The 23940-nt window shown below is 39.0% G+C and overlaps 4 protein-coding genes across 4 annotated transcripts; 2 read left to right on the plus strand and 2 right to left on the minus strand.

The window, feature by feature from the left end:
* The first annotated feature begins 343 nt into the window (after window positions 1-343).
* Window positions 344-4294, plus strand: LOC131351682 (extracellular calcium-sensing receptor-like). Its single transcript, XM_058387177.1, has 6 exons — window positions 344-537; window positions 672-966; window positions 1144-1929; window positions 2250-2474; window positions 2573-2696; window positions 3381-4294. Exons 1-6 carry the CDS (start codon window positions 431-433, stop codon window positions 4292-4294), a joined length of 2451 nt encoding a protein of 816 aa, XP_058243160.1. The 5' UTR covers window positions 344-430.
* A 926-nt stretch (window positions 4295-5220) lies between these two features.
* On the minus strand, window positions 5221-10183 carry LOC131351681 (extracellular calcium-sensing receptor-like). Its single transcript, XM_058387176.1, has 6 exons — window positions 10050-10183; window positions 9431-9740; window positions 7505-8323; window positions 7164-7391; window positions 6899-7022; window positions 5221-6119 (listed from the first exon to the last, which is right to left on the minus strand). Exons 1-6 carry the CDS (start codon window positions 10181-10183, stop codon window positions 5221-5223), a joined length of 2514 nt encoding a protein of 837 aa, XP_058243159.1.
* A 3301-nt stretch (window positions 10184-13484) lies between these two features.
* On the plus strand, window positions 13485-17615 carry LOC131351680 (extracellular calcium-sensing receptor-like). The gene is made up of 6 exons (XM_058387175.1): window positions 13485-13732; window positions 13870-14161; window positions 14383-15213; window positions 16021-16248; window positions 16502-16625; window positions 16702-17615. The coding sequence occupies exons 1-6, from the start codon at window positions 13485-13487 to the stop codon at window positions 17613-17615; spliced, it is 2637 nt and encodes an 878-aa protein (XP_058243158.1).
* Window positions 17616-18667: 1052 nt separating this feature from the next.
* Window positions 18668-23388, minus strand: LOC131352254 (extracellular calcium-sensing receptor-like). The gene is made up of 6 exons (XM_058388224.1): window positions 23255-23388; window positions 22666-22969; window positions 20820-21638; window positions 20508-20735; window positions 20142-20265; window positions 18668-19572 (listed from the first exon to the last, which is right to left on the minus strand). The coding sequence occupies exons 1-6, from the start codon at window positions 23386-23388 to the stop codon at window positions 18668-18670; spliced, it is 2514 nt and encodes an 837-aa protein (XP_058244207.1).
* Between the last annotated feature and the right edge of the window lie 552 nt (window positions 23389-23940).

Genomic DNA, 23940 nt, shown 5'->3' on the forward strand with positions numbered 1-23940 from the left:
ATAATAATAATAATAATAATAATAATAATAATAATAATATATTTATATATATTCTTCTTTTATTTATTTTGAGTATGTATGTCTATATGTATTTACAGAACGTTAGGGTGACGACAAGTCCATGATTACTTCTGAATTACTTCTGAATACTGAATAAGCATACCCCTTTGTGCCCAATCACAACCACACCACCAAAAAAAAAAAAAAAAAAAAAATATGGAGCATCACAGCAAGAGGGCTATTTAAAGAAATGTGACCAACTGTCTTATCCTTCAGAGTGTTGTTTGCCACTGATTATGCCATGCAGCTGATTTTTAGTTTGACGCCTTTTGTGTCAATTCTTTGTCTAACTTTGCCCAACACTGCAGTATGTATAGCTAACCCGATTAGCTGCAGACTGTGGACTGATCCTCAGGTACCTGGCATTTTTATGAATGGAGACTTCGTGATTGGAGGGATTTTCTCAATTCATTACTACACCCGATCAGAACAAAACACTTACACCTGGCAGCCATCTCAGCTGCAGTGCTCGGGAAGGTCTGTGTGTGGGAAAATGATTAACATGATTAATTGTACATATTTCAGAAAACGGTCACAATATTAAGTAGAGTAACATAGACTATTTTTTGTTAAAGGTTATTTTTTATATATTTATATGTGTGTCCTAACAGCATGGATTTCAGAGAACTGCGCTTCGCCCGTGCCATGCAGTTCAGCATCCACGAGATCAACAACAGAACAGATATCCTTCCAGGCATTATGTTAGGTTATCAGATCCATGACTCGTGCTCCTCTGTGCCAATGTCAATAAAAGTTGCGTTTCAGTTTGCAAACGGCGTGGAGGCAGTGTTTAATGACACAGATAGCTGTTCAGAATCTGCAGCTGTACCTGCGATCATAGGAGAATCAGCGTCCACGCCGTCAATAAGCATGGCTAGAACACTTGGGCTTTTTGGAATTCCACAGGTGATCATTACACGCTATTCTGTTTTCTGAAATATATATTTACATATAAATCATATATAAATTATATAAATTATTTAGTTAGTTTTTAATGTTACAAATACCATAAATACGCGATGCCAAAATAAGTTTAAAAAATATTTATGAAACTACTCGTTTCTGCACTGTTTTAATTTTCAGGTGAGTCACTACGCGACCTGCTCATGTCTGAGTGATAAGCATCAGTATCCTGCCTTCTTTAGGACCATACCTAGTGACCAACACCAGGCAGCTGCACTGGCAAGAATGGTCAAGCATTTTGGTTGGACATGGATTGGAGCAGTGCGCAGCGACTCAGATTACGGAAATTATGGAATGGCCTCGTTTCTGAAAGCTGCGCAAGCGGAGGGGATTTGTGTGGAATACTCCGAGGCCTACTACAGGACACAGCCGCGTAGTAAACTGGAGAGAGTGGCAAACGTAATCCGCAGATCAACAGCCCGCGTTATAGTTGCATTTGTTGCATCTGGAGACATGAGGTTCCTCTTAGAGGAACTAGCACGACAGCCTCCACCGCCGCTTCAGTGGATTGGGAGTGAAACGTGGGTAATAGAGCCAGAGCTCTTGCGCTTTAACATGTGCGCAGGCGCTATAGGGTTCGGGATTCCCAAGTCAGTTATACCTGGGTTTCGTGAGTTTCTGCTAGACCTTACTCCAGCCGAAGCATTAAAATCTCCTCTGTTAACAGAATTTTGGGAAAGCTCATTCAGCTGTAAAATTAAAGGGCAAACAGATGTCACTGGGAGCGCACGGCAATGTGACGGCCGTGAGGACATCCGTGCGCTCAATAACGCATATACAGACACGTCTCAGTTGCGCGTCACGAATATGGTGTACAAAGCAGCATATGCCATAGCATATGCCATCCATGGATTAATATGTAATGACACCAAGTGTGACAAGAATATAAAATTTACACCATGGCAGGTATAAAATATATACTACTTATATTTATTGTGTGTGTGTGTGTGTGTGTGTAAGAGAGACAAGTATCTTGAATTAAGTGTCTTTATTTAAAACGTCAATGCTTCCAAAATCATTGGGATATTAATAATACAGTCTTAGACCTATCATGTTCTGTTGGTGAAAAGTTCAGTAATTGAATGGCTGAAATCAGTAATTTAATTAATGTTAATAAAACAATCTTGAATGGGTCCACATAATTTATTTAAAAAAAAAGATTTGAAGAATTGAGAACCCCACTTTAAACTACAGAACCATTCATGAAATTTTGTCTACCACTGCAGATACGAAACAAGCTCAAGGGACTGAACTTCACTACAAGAAATGGCTTTCAGGTCTCGTTTGATTCGAATGGAGACCCTCCAGCTCTTTATGAACTCATAAACTGGCAGTTTGACAAGGATGGCACTTTGAATTTCGTAACAGTGGGCCATTATGATTCATCTCAACCAAGAGGACAGGAATTCAGAATGACCAGAAATATCATTTGGGTTGGCGCACAACCAGAGGTGCAGTCTAAGTGTATTTGAAAAATAACAGGATTACAAACTGTTCCATCACACAATTAATTTTGAGCTTGATACATTTTTTACATATTTTTAAATAGGTACCAAAATCTGTGTGTAGTGACAGCTGCCCTCCAGGCACCAGGAAGGCTGTGCAGAAGGGAAGGCCTGTCTGCTGCTACGACTGTATACAATGTGCTGAAGGAGAGATCAGTAATCAGACAGGTTGTAAATACAGAATATATAAAAGTATACACCCTACAGCTAAAAATATAAAAACACCTGACCATCACACCGATATGTGGCTCTTCCCCAAATTGTTGGCATAAAAATTAAAGCACAGAATTGTCTAGAATGTCTTTATATTCTGTAGCAATAAATATTTATATTTTCTGGAAAAAGGGGGGAAAACTTATCCAGCATTAAAATGCCTCTGTGATCAAAGCATGGTCCATATAGAGATGGGTTGCTAAGGTTGAAGTAGAGGAATTAGACTCTACTTAACAATTTTCTAATTGAAGTCCTTCTTCCACAGCATGACCTAAATAATGCTTTGGTGGCTTAATGAACAGATCAGAGACATGCTCCAAAATCTAGTGGAAAGACTTCTAAGAAAGGTGGAATCTATAATAACACTAAAGGGGGTTGTAAATCTATAATGGAATGTTCAATAAGCACATATGGATGTTATTGGTCAGGTGTCCACATATGTTGTTCTCAGACAATCAAATAACATAACATATTGGCATTGCTCCCTACATGGCAGAATGCACTTGAAGATGGATCTGATCCATCCAATATTGTCTAATCCTTCTGAACAGATTCATCTTTATGATTTTGCTCTAATGTAAATTCCAATTTGTGTCCGATAAGGTTTAATATATTAAACCATTGTGATTTTCCTGTTAGATTCACTGGACTGTTTGCGCTGCTCTCCAGAGTCTTGGCCCAACACTAAGCAAGACAGCTGCCTTCCAAAGCCTGTTGAGTTCTTGTCCTGGGATGACACTCTCAGCATCATCCTAACAGTGTTCTCCATTGCTGGGGCTTTCATAGCTGTGTGTGTGGCTGCTGTCTTTTACAAGCACAGGGCCTCTCCTATAGTCAAGGCCAACAACTCTGAACTAAGTTTCCTGTTGCTTTTTTCTTTGACTCTGTGTTTCCTTTGTTCACTTACTTTCATTGGTCAGCCCTCTGAGTGGTCCTGTATGTTGCGCCACACTGCGTTTGGGATCACCTTCGTGCTCTGCATTTCCTGTGTTTTGGGGAAAACTTTAGTTGTTCTAATGGCCTTCAGAGCAACACTTCCAGGCAGTGATGTAATGAAATGGTTTGGGCCTCCACAGCAGAGACTCAGTGTACTTGCCTTCACTCTCATACAAGTTCTTATTTGTGTTCTTTGGTTGACAATATCACCTCCTTTCCCTTTCAAAAACATAAAGCAATACAAGGAGAGAATTATCTTAGAATGTGGCCTAGGTTCTTCCATAGGATTCTGGGCTGTATTGGGTTATATTGGACTCTTAGCTCTTTTATGTTTTATTTTAGCTTTTCTGGCTCGGAAGTTGCCTGATAATTTCAATGAAGCTAAATTCATCACATTCAGCATGCTCATATTCTGTGCAGTTTGGATCACCTTTATTCCAGCTTATGTCAGCTCTCCTGGAAAATTCACTGTAGCTGTGGAGATATTTGCAATTTTGGCTTCAAGCTTTGGTTTGATTATTTGTATTTTTGCTCCCAAATGTTTCATAATTATTTTTAGGCCAGATCAGAATACCAAGAAACACCTTATGGGTAAAGTACCCTCTAAGGCTCTTTGAGAGCCTCAAAAAAAAACAAAGGTAATATGAAGCTCCAGTAATGCATAGTTTTCAAACCTCACTGAAATTCCTTTATTTTGATATTTTTAATTTTTACTTTGTTAAAATCTAAAGTGTATAGACAAAATAAATATGAGTGTGTTTGCATTAGCCTTGGCAAAAAAACACTAGGATAAGCTTATCTTTTAATATGCGTAGGGTCAGCTTTATTAAAGTTTTTACATGCACATCATTACTGAAAATTTACATGTTTGTTTTTATTAAAAGATTTTATACGAAATAAAAACCATTCATTCATCTCTGATTCTAATGAACATTCACTGAACTGTATGCCCTCTTTCCATTTCCAATTAGACATCAATGTGTAAATCACGCTTCATAAACACAGTGAAAACAGTAATTAAGTGAGTTAAGTGAGCAGTATGTGGAAGCTTCTAAGCTGCAGGTGTACATACCAGATCATTAAATGGATATATTTGTGTTGATATGGAACATTAAATAAATATCTTATTTTCTCTGATTGTTTCACTGTTCATGAGACCAATTTTGTTTCACTCAACTGTCAGATTTATATGTATTTTGATGTTTGATCAAAATCAAAATTACATCAAAATTAAATTAAAGATAGAAAAATAAGCTTGTCTTTTATTTTATAAAATTTTCTTTAATTCACATCAGTTTGAATTTACTGGACAAGATAATTCCCATTAATATTACATCATTGTTACTTAATGTCTAGTATTGTATTTTGTGTATTGTATTATAAATTCCCACAAACTGAAATACTAGCCTTTTAACTTCCTGCATATGTCCTATGATTGCATTTCCTGTAATAGATTCTATAAGAGCATAGAATCACTGCTCAGGTTATAGGACAGAACAACCATGTGTATTTTAACTACAAGCAGAAAAGGGGAATCGTTTATTTAGGTTTTTCCAGTCATTCCTTTTTTGGTATTAAGTTCAGGCCTCAGCAGTATAATGTAACATTTAGGAGCAAAAATACAGATAAGCAAGCCAAAAGTGGAGGCCAGGATGGCAAATACTTCCACTGCTACTGTGTATTTCCCTGGGGTGCTGTTGTATGCAGGTATGAATGAGATCCAAACAGCAAAAAAGATCAGCATGCTGAATGTGATTAACTTGGCCTCGTTAAATGTACCTGGAAGATTCCGTCCCAAAAAGGCCAGAATGAAGCAAACACAGGAGAGGAGACCGATATAACCAAGTACCAAGTAGAATCCCAGAGGCCAGACATCCTTACACTCCAGTATGATCCGTCCACCCTGGTAAGATGTGTTCTTAAAAGGGTAAGGAGGTGCTAATGCCAACCAGCTAATACAGAGTATGGCTTGGCCTGCAGTGCAACTGACAATAAATGCTCTTTGCTGAGGAGGGCCAAATCGTTTGAGGGAACTGGAGCCAGGCATGGTGGAATGGAAAGCCAGCAGCACCACAATGGTTTTGACCAGAATGCAGGAGATACAAAGGACAAAACTGATGCCAAACGCTGCCTGTCGGGCCTGACAGGACCACATTGAAGGCCGGCCCAGAAATACCAGTGAACAGAGAAAGCAGAGTTTCAGTGACAGCAAAAGCAGGAAACTCAGCTCTGAATTGTTGGCTTTGACTATAGGTGTGGATCTGAAGAGGAAGAAGATTACAGAGACAGCAGTTGCTGCAGCAACTCCCAGGAGGGACAGGGTAACAAGAATGACACCCATGATTTCCTGAAAGGAAAGGAATTCCTCTATTCCTGCCACACAAGCCACACGCTCAGCATTAGACCAGTAGTACAGAGGACACCGGATACATTCTGTGGCTCCTGCAAGAAACACACAGACATTTTTGGAAAGTATTCCACATGATGTCTCCTATATCAAATCATCAAAGTGTTCTATTCTTCTTATGGCACAATTATGTGTTAACAATTACAGTTTCTGTATTAAGAAACACCATACAATTTATATAAATAAATTTTGTATGTTGAATGTTGTGGAACATGGTAAAAAACGTTAGCCCTTAATATCACTTATATTTAGCAGCAATAAATAATTGTTTCCTCACTTTCTGTTGAAGCAGTGTATAAGAAAATTCTTCTTTTTACAGCTGTATAATTGAAACACTTAAAAAGTAAGCAAACCAAAAAAATAAATAAATAAATAAATAAATGCAACATCCTCTTTCAGCCATTCCCTATATATATATCTCACAAAAGTGAGTACATATATCTTTTCATGACAACACTGAAGAAATGACACTCTGCTACAATGTAAGGAAGACTTTTGTTGCCAACGGTTTAGACATTAATGGCTGTGTGTTGAGTTATTTTGAGGGGACAGCGAATTTACACTGTTGTACTGGCTGTACACTCACTACTTTACATTGTAGCAGTGTCATTTCTTCAGTGTTGTCATATGAAAAGATATAATAAAATATTTATAAAAATGTGAGGGATGTACTCACTATATATATAAAATGAAATAAAAAGTATTGAAATTAGTCAACCAACCAGAATCTGTGTTCACACTGTAAAAAACTGATTGAGAATATACAGTATTTACCATGATTTCACAGCTATGTAATGCATTTGTTTCTTTTTACCTGATGTATTGGTGAACTCTCCATCAGTGCAAGGCAGACAGTCAAAACAGCAGATGGGTTGGCCTGGTCGTGTGGCCTGTCGAGTCCCAGGAGGACAGGGGGCTGTGCACAGTGACATAGGCACCTGTGGGACGAGGTACACTGAAATTAGTTTGTAAAAAATGTTCTATTATACATTAATCAAATTGAGACTGTGAGAAACCCAATGAAATGAAACTTGTGGTTAACTAATATTAAATTAACTAGGTTTTTAACTTTTTAACACCTGACTCTGCCCTCCTGTCCACTCTATCAAGTCCATGTCCATGTTTAGCTGCTGCCATTTGGGGGCTGAACCGTCATAACTGCCAACTTTTTTAAACCTGATTCCACCTCGTCCATTTTTCTGCCAGTTTATGATGTCATAGACAGGTACTGGCTCTCCATTTTCATCAAAATAAACCTTTTCTCCAAACTGGTTTGTGAAGTTCACTCTCCTCAGGAAATAAAGCAACTGTAAATAAAATGCAATTAAACAATCAGGTTGGTACTTGAAATTTTAAACATAAGGTATAGCAGAAATAATATTTTGCAATATGAGTAGAAAGCAAAGTATGATCCTATCACCTGTACAGGTGTGAATTCTGCCCCAGTGTTACAGCTTCTCTGGTTAGAGGCCTGTGTTATAGATGTGCACTGTAGTAGGTGGTGCAGAGCATGAGCAATGGCATACACTGCCTTATAAACATTATATGAAACCCTCACCGGAGTCACACTGGTGTAGCTGCTTTCAACCTGCTCCAGATTCTCCAAGCCAGTACAAAGTGGCCTGTCCAAATCCTCACTGTTGCCATAATCCAGCCGGCAGTTGAACTGTTCTTCCCAGAACATTTTAGTGAAGGCTGATCCTGGGTTATTTGAGGGGCGTACTCTCAGAAGAAACTCAGACAGTCCAGAGATATTTGCACCCCTAAAGGAAAATCCCAGGGTCCCAGATAACACATGCTGAAACACAGGGGCAGTAAGAACACTGGCAGCTACCCAGGATTCACTGGCAACCCACTGCCAGCCTGTCAAGTTCCTCAGAGCCACCTCTGAAAGGAGCTCTAGAAGTTGAACTTCTGAGGCAAAAACCACAATAACTCGGGCCATGGAGGCAACCAGGGCATCAATAATGACACTGATCTGTTTTGGTGTGGGTGAATCAGGGATGGTGCGGTGAAAAGCCACGCAACCACCCCATTCTTCCAGCTGCTCAGTAAAGGCCTGGATACCATAGCGGCTATAGTCATCCTCTGTGCCAATTGTGCCTACCCAGCGCCAGTTAAAATGGGCCATCAGCTGCACCAGAGCCTGCACCTGGAAAACATCACTGGGAACAGTGCGGAGGAAAGTTGGGTACACGTTCTTATCACTCAGACATGTGCAAGTCGCAAAGTAGCTGATCTGGAAGTAGTTACATAGAGAGAGGAATGAGAGATGGATAGGCAAATAAACTTTCTTTTTCACTGGACAAAAATGTATTCTTTCAGAGTCATTCTTCTACCTGAGGCTATGTGAGAGTGTTGTCAGGAATAATAATCTGTGGAATTTTTAAAGCTATCCTAAATAATCATAACCAGGAGCCATTGTGCCTGCACATTTTCATTTCACCAAGCACAATGATGATACTGATGTTATCATTAGAAGACTTTTGACTGATAATTCAACAATATTTTTAATTTAGTAAGATACAATCAGACCTAACAATCAACCACTGTATGTCAAAGCAAATGAAAAAAAAGTGATTGTGTATTATAAATTGTGTCAGCATAATGATACTGGCTATTATACAGACTTTCATTATATACATAATCTTTAGTCTTTAGTCATAATCTTAATCTTTAGCATGAATCAGAAAGGGGCTGTCCCATATATTTGCATAGGATGTAAATTATAACAAAAATACATGTAGTATATCACAGTAAATCAGTTTTAATGAAGTTAAAGACCAATGTTACTGATGTTATTATTAATAATTACATTTTTTTAACATTAATATAGTGTGCCCTATCTTAAAGAAATGTTAAAACAATGAACAAACATACAAACTGTCTTTTACTATAATAATTGCTATTTAATAAATGAGTTTTTTCTGCTAATTACAACACACTATTTTAATACACACCAAGTAATTATATTCTCAGTGTCCGTAATATGTATGTACACAACCACTGAAAGTCATTTAGGGACCTACCTGAGTACCAACTGAATAATAAGTATTACATTCTAAAAATAAAATATGTAATTTATCATTACACAGTAAAAGGCCCATGAAACCCACAAATTCTCATATAATCACTGTAAAATATTGTATTGCATATAAGACATCTCTTTGATTGTAACACATTTTTGTACATACTCCAACATCAGTCAATTCATTTTCCTCAGTATTTCCACAGTGCTCCACAGTGTAGGCAAAACACGAATTCTAAGGTTGCAGCAAAAAGAGAGCAAAATAAATATAAGATGGCAGTGTTAGGTTTCTTTCCCTCGCTATAGGACAAAGCTCACCATAGGGATCTGAAAAGGCCCAAAAGTTTGGGCTACAGCTCGGGTTGGGGAAGAGGATGCCAGGCCTATGATTGCAGGAACAGGAGCTTTAGAGAGGCAAGGAACGCTCCTGATTGCAGAGCTCTCTGTCTGAGAGGTAAAAGATCCATTTACCAAAGAGAATGCACTCTGTAGACTAGTGTGTACATGATCACAGCTGTCCAGAATCCGATAGCCCAGCATCACACCTGGCAAAAGCCTGGGGTTCCTGTTTATCTCCTCAATGGCAAACACCATGGTCTGGACCCAGCGGAACGCCCTCAGGTCAAAGCTGAAATGACAGAGATAGTTATGTAAGAATGGAAAGGAAAAGCCTGAATAAGAAATACTGAGGTGAAGAAACACTAGAAAAAAACATATGAATTCACACCACAGAGCACAGCATAGACCTGCTTATTTTAGCTATTCATCAGTTTATCTATTCATTTTCCATTCAGAAAAATATCACCATGTGTGGAATCTAGACAGAGCCAGAACTAGAGATCTCTTGTGACTAATACAAACATTCTGTACCTGAACCCACCTGTCATGTCCCTTTCATGTGAATGTGTCACTTTCAGATACATGCATTATCACTCACCTACTACAGCTCTTAACCTGTGGTCGGTCTGTAAAAACATAATCAGGTTCTGGAGCTACATAATGCAGAGGGAAGAGCCCTCCAAGAATAACATCTCCATCCATCTCCAGCACATGAGGATTAAATTCCCCCATTCTCTGACAGCCACTGCTTGACTCTGAAAACTGAACCTTAGGCCAGAGGAGTAGAACTATAGTCAACAGTGCCAGCTCACTCTCACCCATTGGCATATTCCCAAGCTTCACAGAGGCTCCTGGGTGAAGTCAGGGGCATGGGCATCCAAGGTTAGTGATGACAGGCTGGCTTTATAAAAGAATTTAGAGTCATGTCATCTGGTTTCATTGGTGACTGACATCTCCACAGGCTAATGAGGAGCAAGGGAGGTTAACAGGAAGAAAACAATGACCTGAGCACTGAACAGACTTATTAACTTATTATGGACAATTGATATAAAAAAATAAATAAATAAATAAATAAATAAATAAATAAATAAATAAATAAATAAATAAATAAATAAATGAATGAATAAATGAATGAATGAATGAATGAATGAATGAATGAATGAATGAAGATAGATAGGAGGATAGACAGATAAATATTTCTAAACTGTATATGTAACATATGAAATACATATAATAGTGGCCACAATTCCTTTTTGGTGTATTTCCATGTGTGTTTGTGAGAACAAGAGAGTGGGTGCTCAGTGGTTAAAATGTTAAAATCTTGATCCCAGCACCGCTAAGCTTCCACTGCTGGAGCCTTGATCAAGGCCCTTATCACTCAACTACTCAGTTATATAAAATGAAATAAATGTCAGTCTGGATAAGGGAGTCTGCCAAATATAATATGCCATAAATTTAAATAGGAATTGTGAAGCACCCTGTTTATAATTGACAATGAACATGCTGTGTTGTATGGGAAATATTCAGATACACTATATTGCCAAAAGTATTCCACAAGGTTTAGGAGTGTGTTTATGGGAATTTTTGACCATTCTTCCAGAAGCGCATTTGTGAGGTCACAAACTGATGTTGGACAAGAAGGCCTGGCTCTCAGTCTCCGCTCTAATTCATCCCAAAGGTGTTCTATCGGGTTGAGGTCAGAACTCTGTGCAGGCCAGTCAAGTTCATCCACACCAGACTCTGACATCCATGTCTTTATGGACCTTGCTTTGTGCACTGGTGCACAGTCATGTTGGAAGAGGAAGGGGCCAGCTCCAAACTGTTCCCACAAAGTTGGGAGCATGGAATTGTCCAAAATGTCTTGGTATGCTGAAGCATTCAGAGTTCCTTTCACTGGAACTAAGGGGCCAAGCCCAGCTCCTGAAAAACAACCCCACACCATAATCCCCCCTCCACCAAACTTTACACTTGGCACAATGCAGTCAGACAAGTACCGTTCTCCTGGCAACCGCCAAACCCAGACTCGTCCATCAGATTGCCAGATGGAGAAGCGTGATTCGTCACTCCAGAGAACGCGTCTCCACTGCTCTAGAGTCCAGTGGCGGCGTGCTTTACACCACTGCATCCGACGCTTTGCATTGCACTTGGTGATGTATGGCTTGGATGCAGCTGCTCAGCCATGGAAACCCATTCCATGAAGCTCTCTGCACACTGTTCTTGAGCTAATCTGAAGGCCACATGAAGTTTGGAGGTCTGTAGCGATTGACACTGCAGAAAGTTGGCGACCTCTTCGCACTATGCGCCTCAGCATCCGCTGACCCCGCTCCATCAGTTTACTTGGCCTACCACTTCGTGACTGAGTTGCTGTCGTTCCCAAACACTTCCACGTTCTTATAATACAGCTGACAGTTGACTGTGGAATATTTAGGAGCGTGGAAATTTCACGACTGGATTTGTTGCACAGGTGGCATCCTATCACAGTTCCACGCTGGAATTCACTGAGCTCCTGAGAGCGACCCATTCTTTCACAAATGTTTGTAAAAACAGTCTGCATGCCTAGGTGCTTGATTTTATACACCTGTGGCCATGGAAGTGATTGGAACACCTGATTCTGATTATTTGGATAGGTGAGCGAATACTTTTGGCAATATAGTGTATATGCAGCAAATTGTGTTAGAGTCTTCAATATTAATAGAAACCGGTCCAATATTGCCATCTGCAGGATCTGGTGGAACTTACTTACTTATTTTGCATTTGTAAACAAGCAGATGTTGTGGCTAATAATGTGTGACATGACATTATCACCTCTTTGAAGTGATATACATACATATTCTATGTCACAAGATTCATCATAATTGGAAAAGAGCAGAGCAACTTTGCATGTGCTATACCCTCTGTACTGCTCACTATTCAGATATGAAACTGAGTTTAATGGCTTATTTGATATTAATATTTTTCAATATTTATTATTCAATATGGTTATCTATTTCAGAGGTCCTTATCTTTGACCTCATCTGCCACATTCAACTTCTTTTTAATCTCTAAACAGTCACCATTGTATGGTTATTATAGCTGTCCCATATCTGTGGAACAGTTTATCTATTTTTATAGCAATTTAATATCCAATTCACTCTCCAAGGCATCTTCAGTCAAAGCATATACAAATCTATTTGATCAGTCTTTAATCTTCAAAGAGCTGAAGCAAGGAGTTTCAATCGTTTTATTTGTGCAATCTACAGTATATCTAATATTTTGTTGGCCTGAAAACATGCAGCAACACTGACCCTTTGAGTTAAGATACCTGGTCTATAGCACTTAGTTTTGTCTTGCTCTCTCTAGTGATTGTCACCAGTGGTGCATTTAAATCCAGGATTAACATAACACTTTACATGCTTATTATTTTGCATTTCCTCTCTTCCTTTTTACTCTTTTAATTTCTGCAGTTTATCGGCCTTTTTTTTTTTTATCCTAGCATTTTCCCCGCTCATTGGCAAGGTCCGCTGTTTGTAGCGGTAACCCTCCCACATTGGACTGAACGCTCCTAATGGCGTTTTCTTATTGGTGAAGTGGGTGAAAATTTATAACAATGTGTTTGGGTGGAAAGTGTGACAGATCATTAGGCCACTAACATTTACCAAGAAGTCTAAATGATTCATGTATTTGCAGTGTTTTGTGGTGGATAGTGTTTTGCAATGTAATATGGTGAATTTGGTCTATGCCTTCCTATCTTGATACTGCCAAGTAATTATTATGTGATTATTAAGTGATATTAGTATAGAGAATGTAAATATGTTCACACAGAAAAATGATTACCAAAATGATAATTCAGAAGAATTCAGAAAAATTTGAAGAAATAAATACTTTACACCTAATACATGAATTACATATAACCATGTTAGTCATATATCCATGACTTATATGATGTCAGGAATTCCCCCATGACCTCAGAAGATATATAAAACTCTACCACGCATTTACCTCAGAAAGACAAGGGGAGAATGAGAGAGAGAGAGTGAGAGAGAGAGAGAGAGAGATGTACCCCATTTCATATCTGTGTCTGTGCTTAGCTTGGAGCTTATCATTGACCTTCACCTTCTACACCTTGACACCCACTGGCTTGGACATAGACTCAGGATACTGTCAGCTTCGGGGCCACTTCAAACTAAATGGGATGCAACAGGATGGAGACCTTATTCTGGGAGGTCTATTTGCAGTCAACTTTGATACTGTGTTTCCAGATTTGAGCTTTAAAAGTGAACCAGAACAACCCTATTGTCAACAGTGAGTGGGTTTGACAATGAAATTGTCAGTGCACTCTCTTGCACTCAGAATAAAAACAGCATAGCAGGATTACAGAAATGATTCAATACACTATTTTACTCAAATAATGTTTCTCTCTATGTGTGATTTTGATACAGGTTTGACATGGCAAGCTTCCAGCAGGCAATGACTATGGTCTTTGCTATTGACGAGATCAACAGAAATCCTAACCTGCTTCCTAACATCACATTGGGCTACCATCTGTATGATAACTGTGTCACACTTGCTGTGGCATTTCGGGCAGCCACAGCCCTGATCAGTGGAACGGATAAAACTGCCTCTGGCCTGAACTGCAACAGTTCTCCCCCGGTGATTGGGATAGTGGGGGACCCGGGTTCCACTCATTCTATTGCTATCTCTAGTGTGCTGGGGTTGTTTCGAGTGCCTATGGTACAGACTTAGGGAAAGATTAGATTGCTTCTGAGAAATTGTCTTGTGTTTATATAAATTTAATTTTCTTTGTACTTAAATGTGGCAAAGGATTTATTATAATGATTATGAAGCACTTCCATAAATGCCATATTTGCCATGTTCATTCATTTTATATCTGCCTTTTTTTGCACTTTCTATATCTTTCAATACTTGCCCTTTTCTGTCTCACTTTTCATTAGGTGAGCTACTTTGCCACTTGCTCCTGTCTCACTGATCGGCATCAGTTCCCCTCCTTTTTCAGGACAATTCCCAGTGACGCCTTCCAGGTCCGTGCCATCATTCAAATCCTGAAACACTTTGGTTGGACCTGGGTGGGCCTGGTGTACAGCAATGATGACTATGGTATCCATGCTGCCCACTCTTTCCACCAGGATGTTCAGGAACAGCTGGGTGGCTGTGTGGCTTACTCTGAGATGCTGCCAAAGGACAACAACCGCAGAGATGCGGAGCGCATTGTCAGAGTGATCAAAACCTCCACAGCCAAGGTGGTGGTGGTGATTTCTACTGATGCCTACTTGGTGCCAATAATGCACGAAGTTTTTCTGAGAAATGTAACAGGAAAGCAGTGGATAGCTAGTGAAGCCTGGGCTACTTCATCTGTCTTCCGTACATCACACCTGCTACCATTCCTAGGAGGAACTCTAGGCATTGCCATTCGTCGTGGAGAGATTGCAGGGCTTAGAGACTTTCTGCTACGTCTGCGCCCTGACATGCAGCCTGCAAACAACATGGTGCAGCTCTTCTGGGAAGCGATGTTCGGATGTAGGTTTGAGTCAGATGGCATGCAGACAGCTGGGGAAGAGCAGAAAAAGTTGTGCACAGTTAATGAAGATCTGAGCATGACAAATACAGCATACAGTGATATGTCTGAGCTAAGGGCTTCTTATAATGTATATAAAGCAGTTTATGCACTAGCACATGCCCTGCATGACCTCACACAGTGTGAGGAGGGCAAAGGGCCCTTTCATGGTCACAGCTGTGCCAGAATATCTATCCTGCAGCCTTGGCAGGTGAAACTGATGAATACACACATGCTTATTGAAGTATAGCATAAATGTCACGCACATTGCAGTGAGACAAAATATATGCATATATAGTTTTACTGTCCCCTCTAAAACTATTAGAATGGCAAGGCCAATTAATTTCTGTTTGCTGTACACTAAAGACATTTAGGTTTGAGATAAAAAAAAATATGAGAATTAAGTTTAAAATTTCAGCTTTTTTATTTCCTTGTTCTTATAAGTAGATTCCTGCTTCTTCTTATCAAGGTCTGTTAAGTTATAGGTTGATACGCTTGTTATATTTATTGCATGCTTTTTTAGACTGTGTTCTGTATTTTATGTGGTTTAACATATTGTGATGCAATTATCAGGAAATCCTAAACTCTCATCTTATAACTTCTGTTGCTCTCTAAACCCAAATGTCTTTGTTGCATAGCACAAACATATGAATTGCCTGTCCAATTCATTGCTGCTCCAATACTTTACAAGGGGACTGTATATGTATGATTTTACAATCCACAATCAGGATTTCTTTACATAACAGTTCTGTATTTATTCTGTATTTTAAAAATATTCAATTATTAAAAATACCCTGTTATTCCAACACTAGAAAATTGTCTTATGTATGAAGCTAATTTGTAATTCTGAATGTTTAAGGATAGTTAAATTATTGATTTTTTACTATTAAGCATTATGTGTGAAGCATTGTTTTAGAATGAAACAAATTTATATTGTACTGTCAATTGTCTTGTGAATCAAAGGCATGATTAACACATGTCCTCTCTGCCTGTCATGTCTCTTCTAATCACTGTAAAGGTTGTCCATTACCTACAGAGAGTGAATTTCACCACTGGATTTGGGGACCGTGTATCCTTTGACAAGAATGGCAATCCGCTGTCTATCTATGATATCATGAACTGGCAGCCAAACCTGGATGGGTCAATGAGGCTCCACACAGTTGGTGTGGTGGATGAAGCTGCACAGACAAACCATGTGCTTACACTGAATGAGGATGCATTGTTCTGGAACTTTGAGACAACGAACGTAAATAAATTATCATAAATAACAGGAAGCATATTATGTGAGAGATTGTATATGTTAACTTAAATTTGGAACACTGCAATTTATTAATTAATTCATTAATTATTTATTCTTTTTTTTGCTTTGATCATTTATACTTCTAATCAGTGTATTTTTGAACTCAGTGGCATGCACATAAATATCACCAATAGTCAGCATACAATAAACATACAGCAGAAATAATGCATTGCTGAACTGATGACTCTCCATTCCTTAGCCACCAAGGTCTGTGTGCAGTGAAAGTTGTCCCCTGGGCACCAGAAAAGCAAGAAAGAAGGACATGCCCATCTGCTGCTTTGACTGTCTGTCTTGTGCTGATGGAGAGATCAGTAACACAACTGGTAAGCATGACCTAAATGACTGAACATAACATCAGAAGGTTTTTGGACTGGTTTTTTTTATTATTATCATTATCAGATTCTAATGAATGCACCACATGCCCTGACGAGTTCTGGTCCAACCCAGAGAAGGACCGTTGTGTCCCAAAGGAAGTGGAGTTCCTATCCTATGAAGAGCCACTAGGCATCTCCTTAGCATCTGCTTCCCTGTTTGGGACCTGCTTCTGCACTGGGGTTTTGATTGTGTTTGTGCATCACCGTCATACCCCTGTGGTCAGGGCCAACAACTCTGAGCTCAGTTTCCTGCTGCTCCTGTCACTTAAATTGTGCTTTCTGTGTGTGCTACTATTCATTGGTCAGCCTCAGCTGTGGACATGCCAACTGAGGCATGTGGCATTCGGTATCAGCTTTGTATTGAGTGTCTCCTGCATCCTAGTCAAAACCATGGTGGTTGTGGCTGTGTTTAAGTCCTCTCGGCCAGAAGGCCAAAATGCTATGAAGTGGTTTGGGGTGGCCCAGCAGCGAGGTACAGTGCTGGTCCTCACAGCCCTTCAGGTGGTTATATGTACAGTCTGGCTGGCTACAGCATCTCCCACACCCCACAAAAACACTCGCTACATTAGCTCAAAAATAGTCTTTGAATGTGCTGTGGGTTCTGTGATGGGATTTGCAACTCTGTTAGGATACATTGGCCTGTTGGCTGCTATAAGCTTTCTTCTGGCCTTCTTAGCAAGGAACCTGCCAGATAACTTTAATGAGGCCAAATTCATCACCTTTAGCATGCTGATATTTTGTGCTGTGTGGATTACCTTCGTGCCTGCATATGTCAGTTCTCCTGGGAAGTATTCTGTGGCTGTAGAGGTCTTTGCTATTTTGGCATCTAGTTTTGGACTGCTGGTAGCCATATTTGCTCCAAAATGCTACATTATACTCCTACACCCTGAGCGGAACACCAAAAAGGCCATCATGGGTCGAGTGCCACAAAACAAATAGCAACAAAATATTTATTGCTGAATAACTTTACATTATTCTATTGTCTGCTTAATAATATAACTTATATAAAGATTCATAAATCATTATTTATGAAAATAACCATTATTAAAGATTCACTGGAGCATGAGGACCATGACCTGTCAAAATGAAGAATAAAGTAACAATCACAGAAATCAGAAAATGGATGCAATTTTATTTCTATTATAGTATCATACAAACCACAGTCACCCAAAATGTCAAAAGAACAAGAGCAAGAAGTGATTCCCTACTTCAAAGAGACCTTGATTTTGGTGAGATTCCACCTTTAACTTCTTTAGGTTATGCTCTTAGAAAACACATCATTCAAACACAAACAGAAAAGGGAAGGGGTGGTGGCGAAGGTTTGTGTGTGTGTGTGTCTAAAAGAAACTGCATTTGATTTTAATGTAATGGCTGATCGGTGTAATTAACCATGGCTACAGTCAAAAAGCACACTATTTATTACAGTAATTTTCATGCATAGGAGAAATAATGATTTCCTTAAAACTGGAAATTGCATATCTACAAAACTACATGATAGTTAATCATTCATACCAAAATGAATACCATTCAGAATCTCATTTTCTATTGAACGTTCATAGAACTGTATGCCCACTTTCCATTTCAAGAGGGATTTGGATGTGGACCTCAGCAAAATATATAAAAGTTTATAAACTGCATGTCTATATACTACGCCATGATAGGCATGAAACATTTATGTACTTGTGCAGATAACATAGTAAATAAAATCCTTTTCCCTGATTGTTTATGAATATTTTATTGATTTGAGGTAGCTTCCAAAAATTCAAATTTAAGAAAAAGTCCAAGAGTAGCAACTGTTTTTCACAAAATAAACTTTATTTCACATCAGCTTGCATTTATTGGACATGAACAATAATTATGTGTATAATTATTAAAAATGTCTAGTATTGTACTGTGTTACAAATTCCAATACAGTAAAATATAAGCTCTAAATTGTTCCTCCCTTCTGTGTACAGATTGTGATTAGAAGAATAAAAACAAAAATGAACAGTTCATTTTGATGTTTTTCCAGTCATTCCTTTTTTGGTATTAAGTTCAGGCCTCAGCAGTATAATGTAACATTTAGGAGCAAAAATACAGAAAAGCAAGCCAAAAGTGGAGGCCAGGATGGCAAATACTTCCACTGCTACTGTGTATTTCCCTGGGGTGCTGTTGTATGCAGGTATGAATGAGATCCAAACAGCAAAAAATATCAGCATGCTGAATGTGATTAACTTGGCCTCGTTAAATGTACCTGGAAGTTTCCGTCCCAAAAAGGCCAGAATGAAGCAAACACAGGAGAGGAGACCGATATAACCAAGTACCAAGTAAAATCCCAGAGGCCAGACATCCTTACACTCCAGTATGATCCGTCCACCCTGGTAAGATGTGTTCTTAAAAGGGTAAGGAGGTGCTAATGCCAACCAGCTAATACAGAGTATGGCTTGGCCTGCAGTGCAACTGACAATAAATGCTCTTTGCTGAGGAGGGCCAAATCGTTTGAGGGAACTGGAGCCAGGCATGGTGGAATGGAAAGCCAGCAGCACCACAATGGTTTTGACTAGGATGCAGGAGATACAAAGGACAAAACTGATGCCAAACGCTGCCTGTCGGGCCTGACAGGACCACATTGAAGGCCGGCCCAGAAATACCAGTGAACAGAGAAAGCAGAGTTTCAGTGACAGCAAAAGCAGGAAACTCAGCTCTGAATTGTTGGCTTTGACTATAGGTGTGGATCTGAAGAGGAAGAAGATTACAGAGACAGCAGTTGCTGCAGCAACTCCCAGGAGGGACAGGGTAACAAGAATGACACCCATGATTTCCTGAAAGGAAAGGAATTCCTCTATTCCTGCCACACAAGCCACACGCTCAGCATTGGACCAGTAGTACAGAGGACACCGGATACATTCTGTGGCTCCTGCAAGAAACACACATTTATATCAACAATTAATTTTTAATTTTTTAAATGTCAAAGAACGCATGCCATGTTTTTTATCCAATTATAGTTTAAGGTAATTAAAGGTTTTTAAGCACTGTATAAGTTAAGAAGAGCTTTAACTCTATAGACTACTTACAATAAACGATGCTTTACCATGTGAAAGATTATACTGAGATAGTTTGCATGGTCTGCCATACAAATTCTTGTGTAATTACTATAGGAATTATAGCATATTACATTGAGCATGTAATGATCAATTAATATAAACCTATATACCAGAAAATTAATGAACACCTTATGACCAATCAGATTTGAAATTTGGGAAACAGGGTATGTTTTTAAATTAAGACATAAATGTATTATATTTGTTATATTCATCAATTATGTTTTTTCATTATTATTATTAATGTTATATACTACAGAGTATCTTAGAAACTTTCTTAAGACTATTTTATTTATTTATGCAGAATTTGTGTTGATACTTTGAAAATTGATTAAACATCTATTTAAGTGCCTTTACTTAACTTTACTTATTTGTTTCTTTTTACCTGATGTATTGGTGAACTCTCCATCAGTGCAAGGCAGACAGTCAAAACAGCAGATGGGTTGGCCTGGTCGTGTGGCCTGTCGAGTCCCAGGAGGACAGGGGACTGTGCATAGTGACATAGGGACCTGTGGGACGAGGTACACTGAAATTAGCTTGTAAAAATTCACAGGGAAGTAAAATAACCAAATATCAAAAGTGCACAGTGTGAAATGAAACCTAGCAAAATACCAAGAAAATGGAAGATATTCTATTACACCTTAATCAAGTGCTATTTTTAAGGTCACACTTATTTATTCCATTCATCTGTGTGAACTAAAGCATGTGGTTAACTAATATTAAACTAACTAAATTTTTAATTTTTTAACACCTGACTCTGCCCTCCTGTCCACTTTATCAAGTCCATGTCCATCTTTAGCTGCTGCCATCGGGGGGCTGAACCGTCATAAATGCCCACTTTCTGAAACCTGATTCCACCTTGTCCATCTTTCTGCCAATTTATAATGTCATACAGAGGTACTGGCTCTCCATTTTCATCAAAATAAACCTTTTCTCCAAACTGGTTTGTGAAGTTCACTCTCATCAAATGATAAAGCAGCTGTAAATAAAATGCAATATAATCTAATAAATGTCTGATTAGTAATATTTTGCAATATTAGTAGAAAGAAAACTATCCTATCACCTGTCCAGGTGTGAATTCTGCCCCAGTGTTACAGCTTCTCTGGTTAGAGGCCTGTGTTATAGATGTGCACTGTAGTAGGTGGTGCAGAGCATGAGCAATGGCATACACTGCCTTATAAACGTTATATGAAACCCTCACTGGAGTCACACTGGTGTAGCTGCTTTCAACCTGCTCCAGATTCTCCAAGCCAGTACAAAGTGGCCTGTCCAAATCCTCACTGTTGCCATAATCCAGCCGACAGTTGAACTGTTCTTCCCAGAACATTTTAGTGAAGGCTGATCCTGGGTTATTTGAGGGGCGTACTCTCAGAAGAAACTCAGACAGTCCAGAGATATTTGCACCCCTAAAGGAAAATCCCAGGGTCCCAGTTAACACATGCTGAAACACGGAGGTGGTAAGAACACTGGCAGTTACCCAGGCTTCACTGGCAACCCACTGCCAGCCTGTCAAGTTCCTCAGAGCCACCTCTGATAGGAGTTCAAGAAGTTGGCCTTCTGTGGCAAAGACCACAATAACTCGGGCTGTGGAGGCCTGCAGGGCATCAGTAATGGCACTGATTTGTTTTGGCGTGGGAACTTTGGGGATGGTGTGATGAAAAGCCACGCAACCACCCCATTCTTCCAGCTGCTCAGTAAAGGCCTGGATACCATAGCGGCTATAGTCATCCTCTGTGCCAATTGTGCCTACCCAGCGCCAGTTAAAATGGGCCATCAGCTGCACCAGAGCCTGCACCTGGAAAACATCACTAGGAACAGTGCGGAGGAAAGTTGGGTACACGTTCTTATCACTCAGACATGTGCAAGTCGCAAAGTAGCTGATCTGGAAGTAGTTAAATAGAGAGAGGGAATTAGAGAGACAGATAAAGTTTCTCATTACTGGACAAAAATGCATTTTTTTCAGTTCATTTAATTTCTGTACACCTATGCGAGTATTTTGCATGAAATGTTTTTATTTTCTGAGCAACTGTGTCTGCAAATTTTCATTCCAACCAAGCACAAATACAGCTGATGCTGAAATGAGTAAGATTAGAATCTATCTGATTACTGGTGATTAAACATTATTTTACATTTTGCAAGACAAAATAAGACCTAACAATCTACCCCTATAAATGTAACAACAATTCTATATTTTTAGATTGTGTAAGCACTACAATAACTGATATTTTACAGACTTTTAATATCTATAAATAAACTATTACAGATCGGAAATGGGCTTTCCAGAGTTACATGGGTAGGAGATGCAAGTTATAGTTAAATGACATGTAGGACATCACATGAGGCATTGTTTAATGAGTGTCATTAACTAGGTGTCATTATTATTTCTAAAAAGTGTTCTAAAATACTCATATAATGGTCCTTATTATATGAATCAATACAATAATAATAATAATAATAATAATAATAATAATAATAATAATAAAGACAAGAAATCTTTCTATGTAACAAGTTTTTTAAGTATTATATACTAAAACTAGGCATTATATCATTGCATAGTAAAAGGATAATGATATCTAATATTAATAAAATAGGAAATAAGGTAGAATTTAAAAAGCAACACATAAATGTTGCTTATTTGTATATTATTGTACATTATTTTAATGCACATGAAGCATCTCATTGACATTATTGAATCAGTCAGTTGAATCAGTCAGTTAATTTTCCACAGTGCTACACTGTGTATCAGAACTGAAGACAGGTAGTGGGGTTGTACAGGTAATACAATTCAAGTAAAATAGACCTTTCTTTAAGATAACAAAAAAAGTTGAGTGCCTGCACTTTTGACAAATTTTGATTTAACATGGTAGTGTTCGCTTTCTTTCCTTCACTCTCAGCATCTTTAAGCTCACCATAGGGATCTGAAAAGGCCCAAATGTTTGGGCTACAGCTCGGGTTGGTGAAGATGATGCCAGGCCTATGATTGCAGGAACAGGAGCTTTAGAGAGGCAAGAAATGCTCCTGATTGCAGAGCTCTCTGTCTGAGAGGATCCATTAACCAGAGAGAATGCACTCTGTAGACTAGTGTGTACATGATCACAGCTGTCCAGAATCCGATAACCCAGTATCACACCTGGCAAAAGCCTGGGGTTCCTGTTTATCTCCTCAATGGCAAACACCATGGTCTGGACCCAGCGGAAAGCCCTCAGGTCAAAGCTGAAATGACAGAGATAGTTGTGTAAGGAAATTAATGAAAAAAATCTGAATAATTCATGAAATAAAAACTTAATCAGGAAAAAAAAAATAAAAAATTACTATATAGAACTGCATAGACTTACTTTTACTTTTAATTATCAGTTTATCTATGGGTTTTCCATTCAGAAATTTAAAAAAAAAAGTGCATTTAAACCAGAAATTGCTTAGTGATTAATACAGGCATTCTATACTGGAGCCAACCATGTCCCTTTCATTTGGATGTTTCTATCAGAACAAGCAACTCACCCACTACACCTCTGAACCTGTGGCCAGTCTGTAAAAACATATTCAGGTGCTGGAGCTATGTAATGCAGAGGGAAGAGCCCGCCAAGAATAACATCTCCATCCATCTCCAGCACATGAGAATCAAATTCTCCCATTCTCTGACAACCACTGCTTGACTCTGAGGACTGAACCTTGGGCCAGAAAAGCAGAAAAATAGCCAACAGTGCCAGCTCACCCACTGGCATATTCCCAAGCGTCACAGAGGCTCCTAGGTGAATTCATGAGCATTGGATTTTCCTGCTTTAGTGTACGGCAGACTGGTGGACTCTGCTTTATATAAGAACATATGTTTTCATAGGTGACTGACATTTACACAAACCAATAGGGAGGAAGGAAAGGTTGGGAACAATGACCTGAGCACTGAACCATCCACACCGTACATTTGCACATTTGCACATTCCATTTGAACATTAGAGGACTGTGGCACACCATACATATAACAAACATATATGGCACATTCTGCTCCTGCTTGTACACAAGAGGACTTGAGAACATCGGCACTTTAAAGATGGACAATACCACTGCTTCTCATCTCATCACCTAATTTCATTTCACTACATGACCACCCCGTACTGCTGCTATTGCTGCTAGATGCACCTTGTACATCATTGCACATTATTGCACACTATACACTTTATATAGTTCTG

Source organism: Hemibagrus wyckioides, linkage group LG04, assembly GCF_019097595.1.
Source record: "Hemibagrus wyckioides isolate EC202008001 linkage group LG04, SWU_Hwy_1.0, whole genome shotgun sequence".
NCBI classification, from domain to species: Eukaryota; Metazoa; Chordata; class Actinopteri; order Siluriformes; family Bagridae; genus Hemibagrus; species Hemibagrus wyckioides.

Bases quoted from the DNA above. Each gene is read 5' to 3' on its own strand.
- LOC131351682 (XM_058387177.1), top strand. From the start codon at position 431: ATGAATGGAGACTTCGTGATTGGAGGGATTTTCTCAATTCATTACTAC. The intron at 538-671 runs GTCTGTGTGTGG...GTGTCCTAACAG, and splicing joins CAGCTGCAGTGCTCGGGAAG to CATGGATTTCAGAGAACTGC. The intron at 967-1,143 runs GTGATCATTACA...TTTAATTTTCAG, and splicing joins GGCTTTTTGGAATTCCACAG to GTGAGTCACTACGCGACCTG.
- LOC131351681 (XM_058387176.1), bottom strand. From the start codon at position 10,183: ATGGGGGAATTTAATCCTCATGTGCTGGAGATGGATGGAGATGTTATT. The intron at 9,741-10,049 runs GTGAGTGATAAT...CTGTCATTTCAG, and splicing joins CAGGTTAAGAGCTGTAGTAG to CTTTGACCTGAGGGCGTTCC. The intron at 7,392-7,504 runs GTGATAGGATCA...TTTTATTTACAG, and splicing joins CAGAATTCACACCTGTACAG to TTGCTTTATTTCCTGAGGAG.
- LOC131351680 (XM_058387175.1), top strand. From the start codon at position 13,485: ATGTACCCCATTTCATATCTGTGTCTGTGCTTAGCTTGGAGCTTATCA. The intron at 15,214-16,020 runs GTGAAACTGATG...ATCACTGTAAAG, and splicing joins CTATCCTGCAGCCTTGGCAG to GTTGTCCATTACCTACAGAG. The intron at 16,626-16,701 runs GTAAGCATGACC...TATCATTATCAG, and splicing joins AGAGATCAGTAACACAACTG to ATTCTAATGAATGCACCACA.
- LOC131352254 (XM_058388224.1), bottom strand. From the start codon at position 23,388: ATGGGAGAATTTGATTCTCATGTGCTGGAGATGGATGGAGATGTTATT. The intron at 20,266-20,507 runs GTGTTAAAAAAT...CTCGTCCCACAG, and splicing joins GGACAGGAGGGCAGAGTCAG to GTCCCTATGTCACTATGCAC. The intron at 19,573-20,141 runs GTAAAAAGAAAC...TGTTTCTTGCAG, and splicing joins AGAGTTCACCAATACATCAG to GAGCCACAGAATGTATCCGG.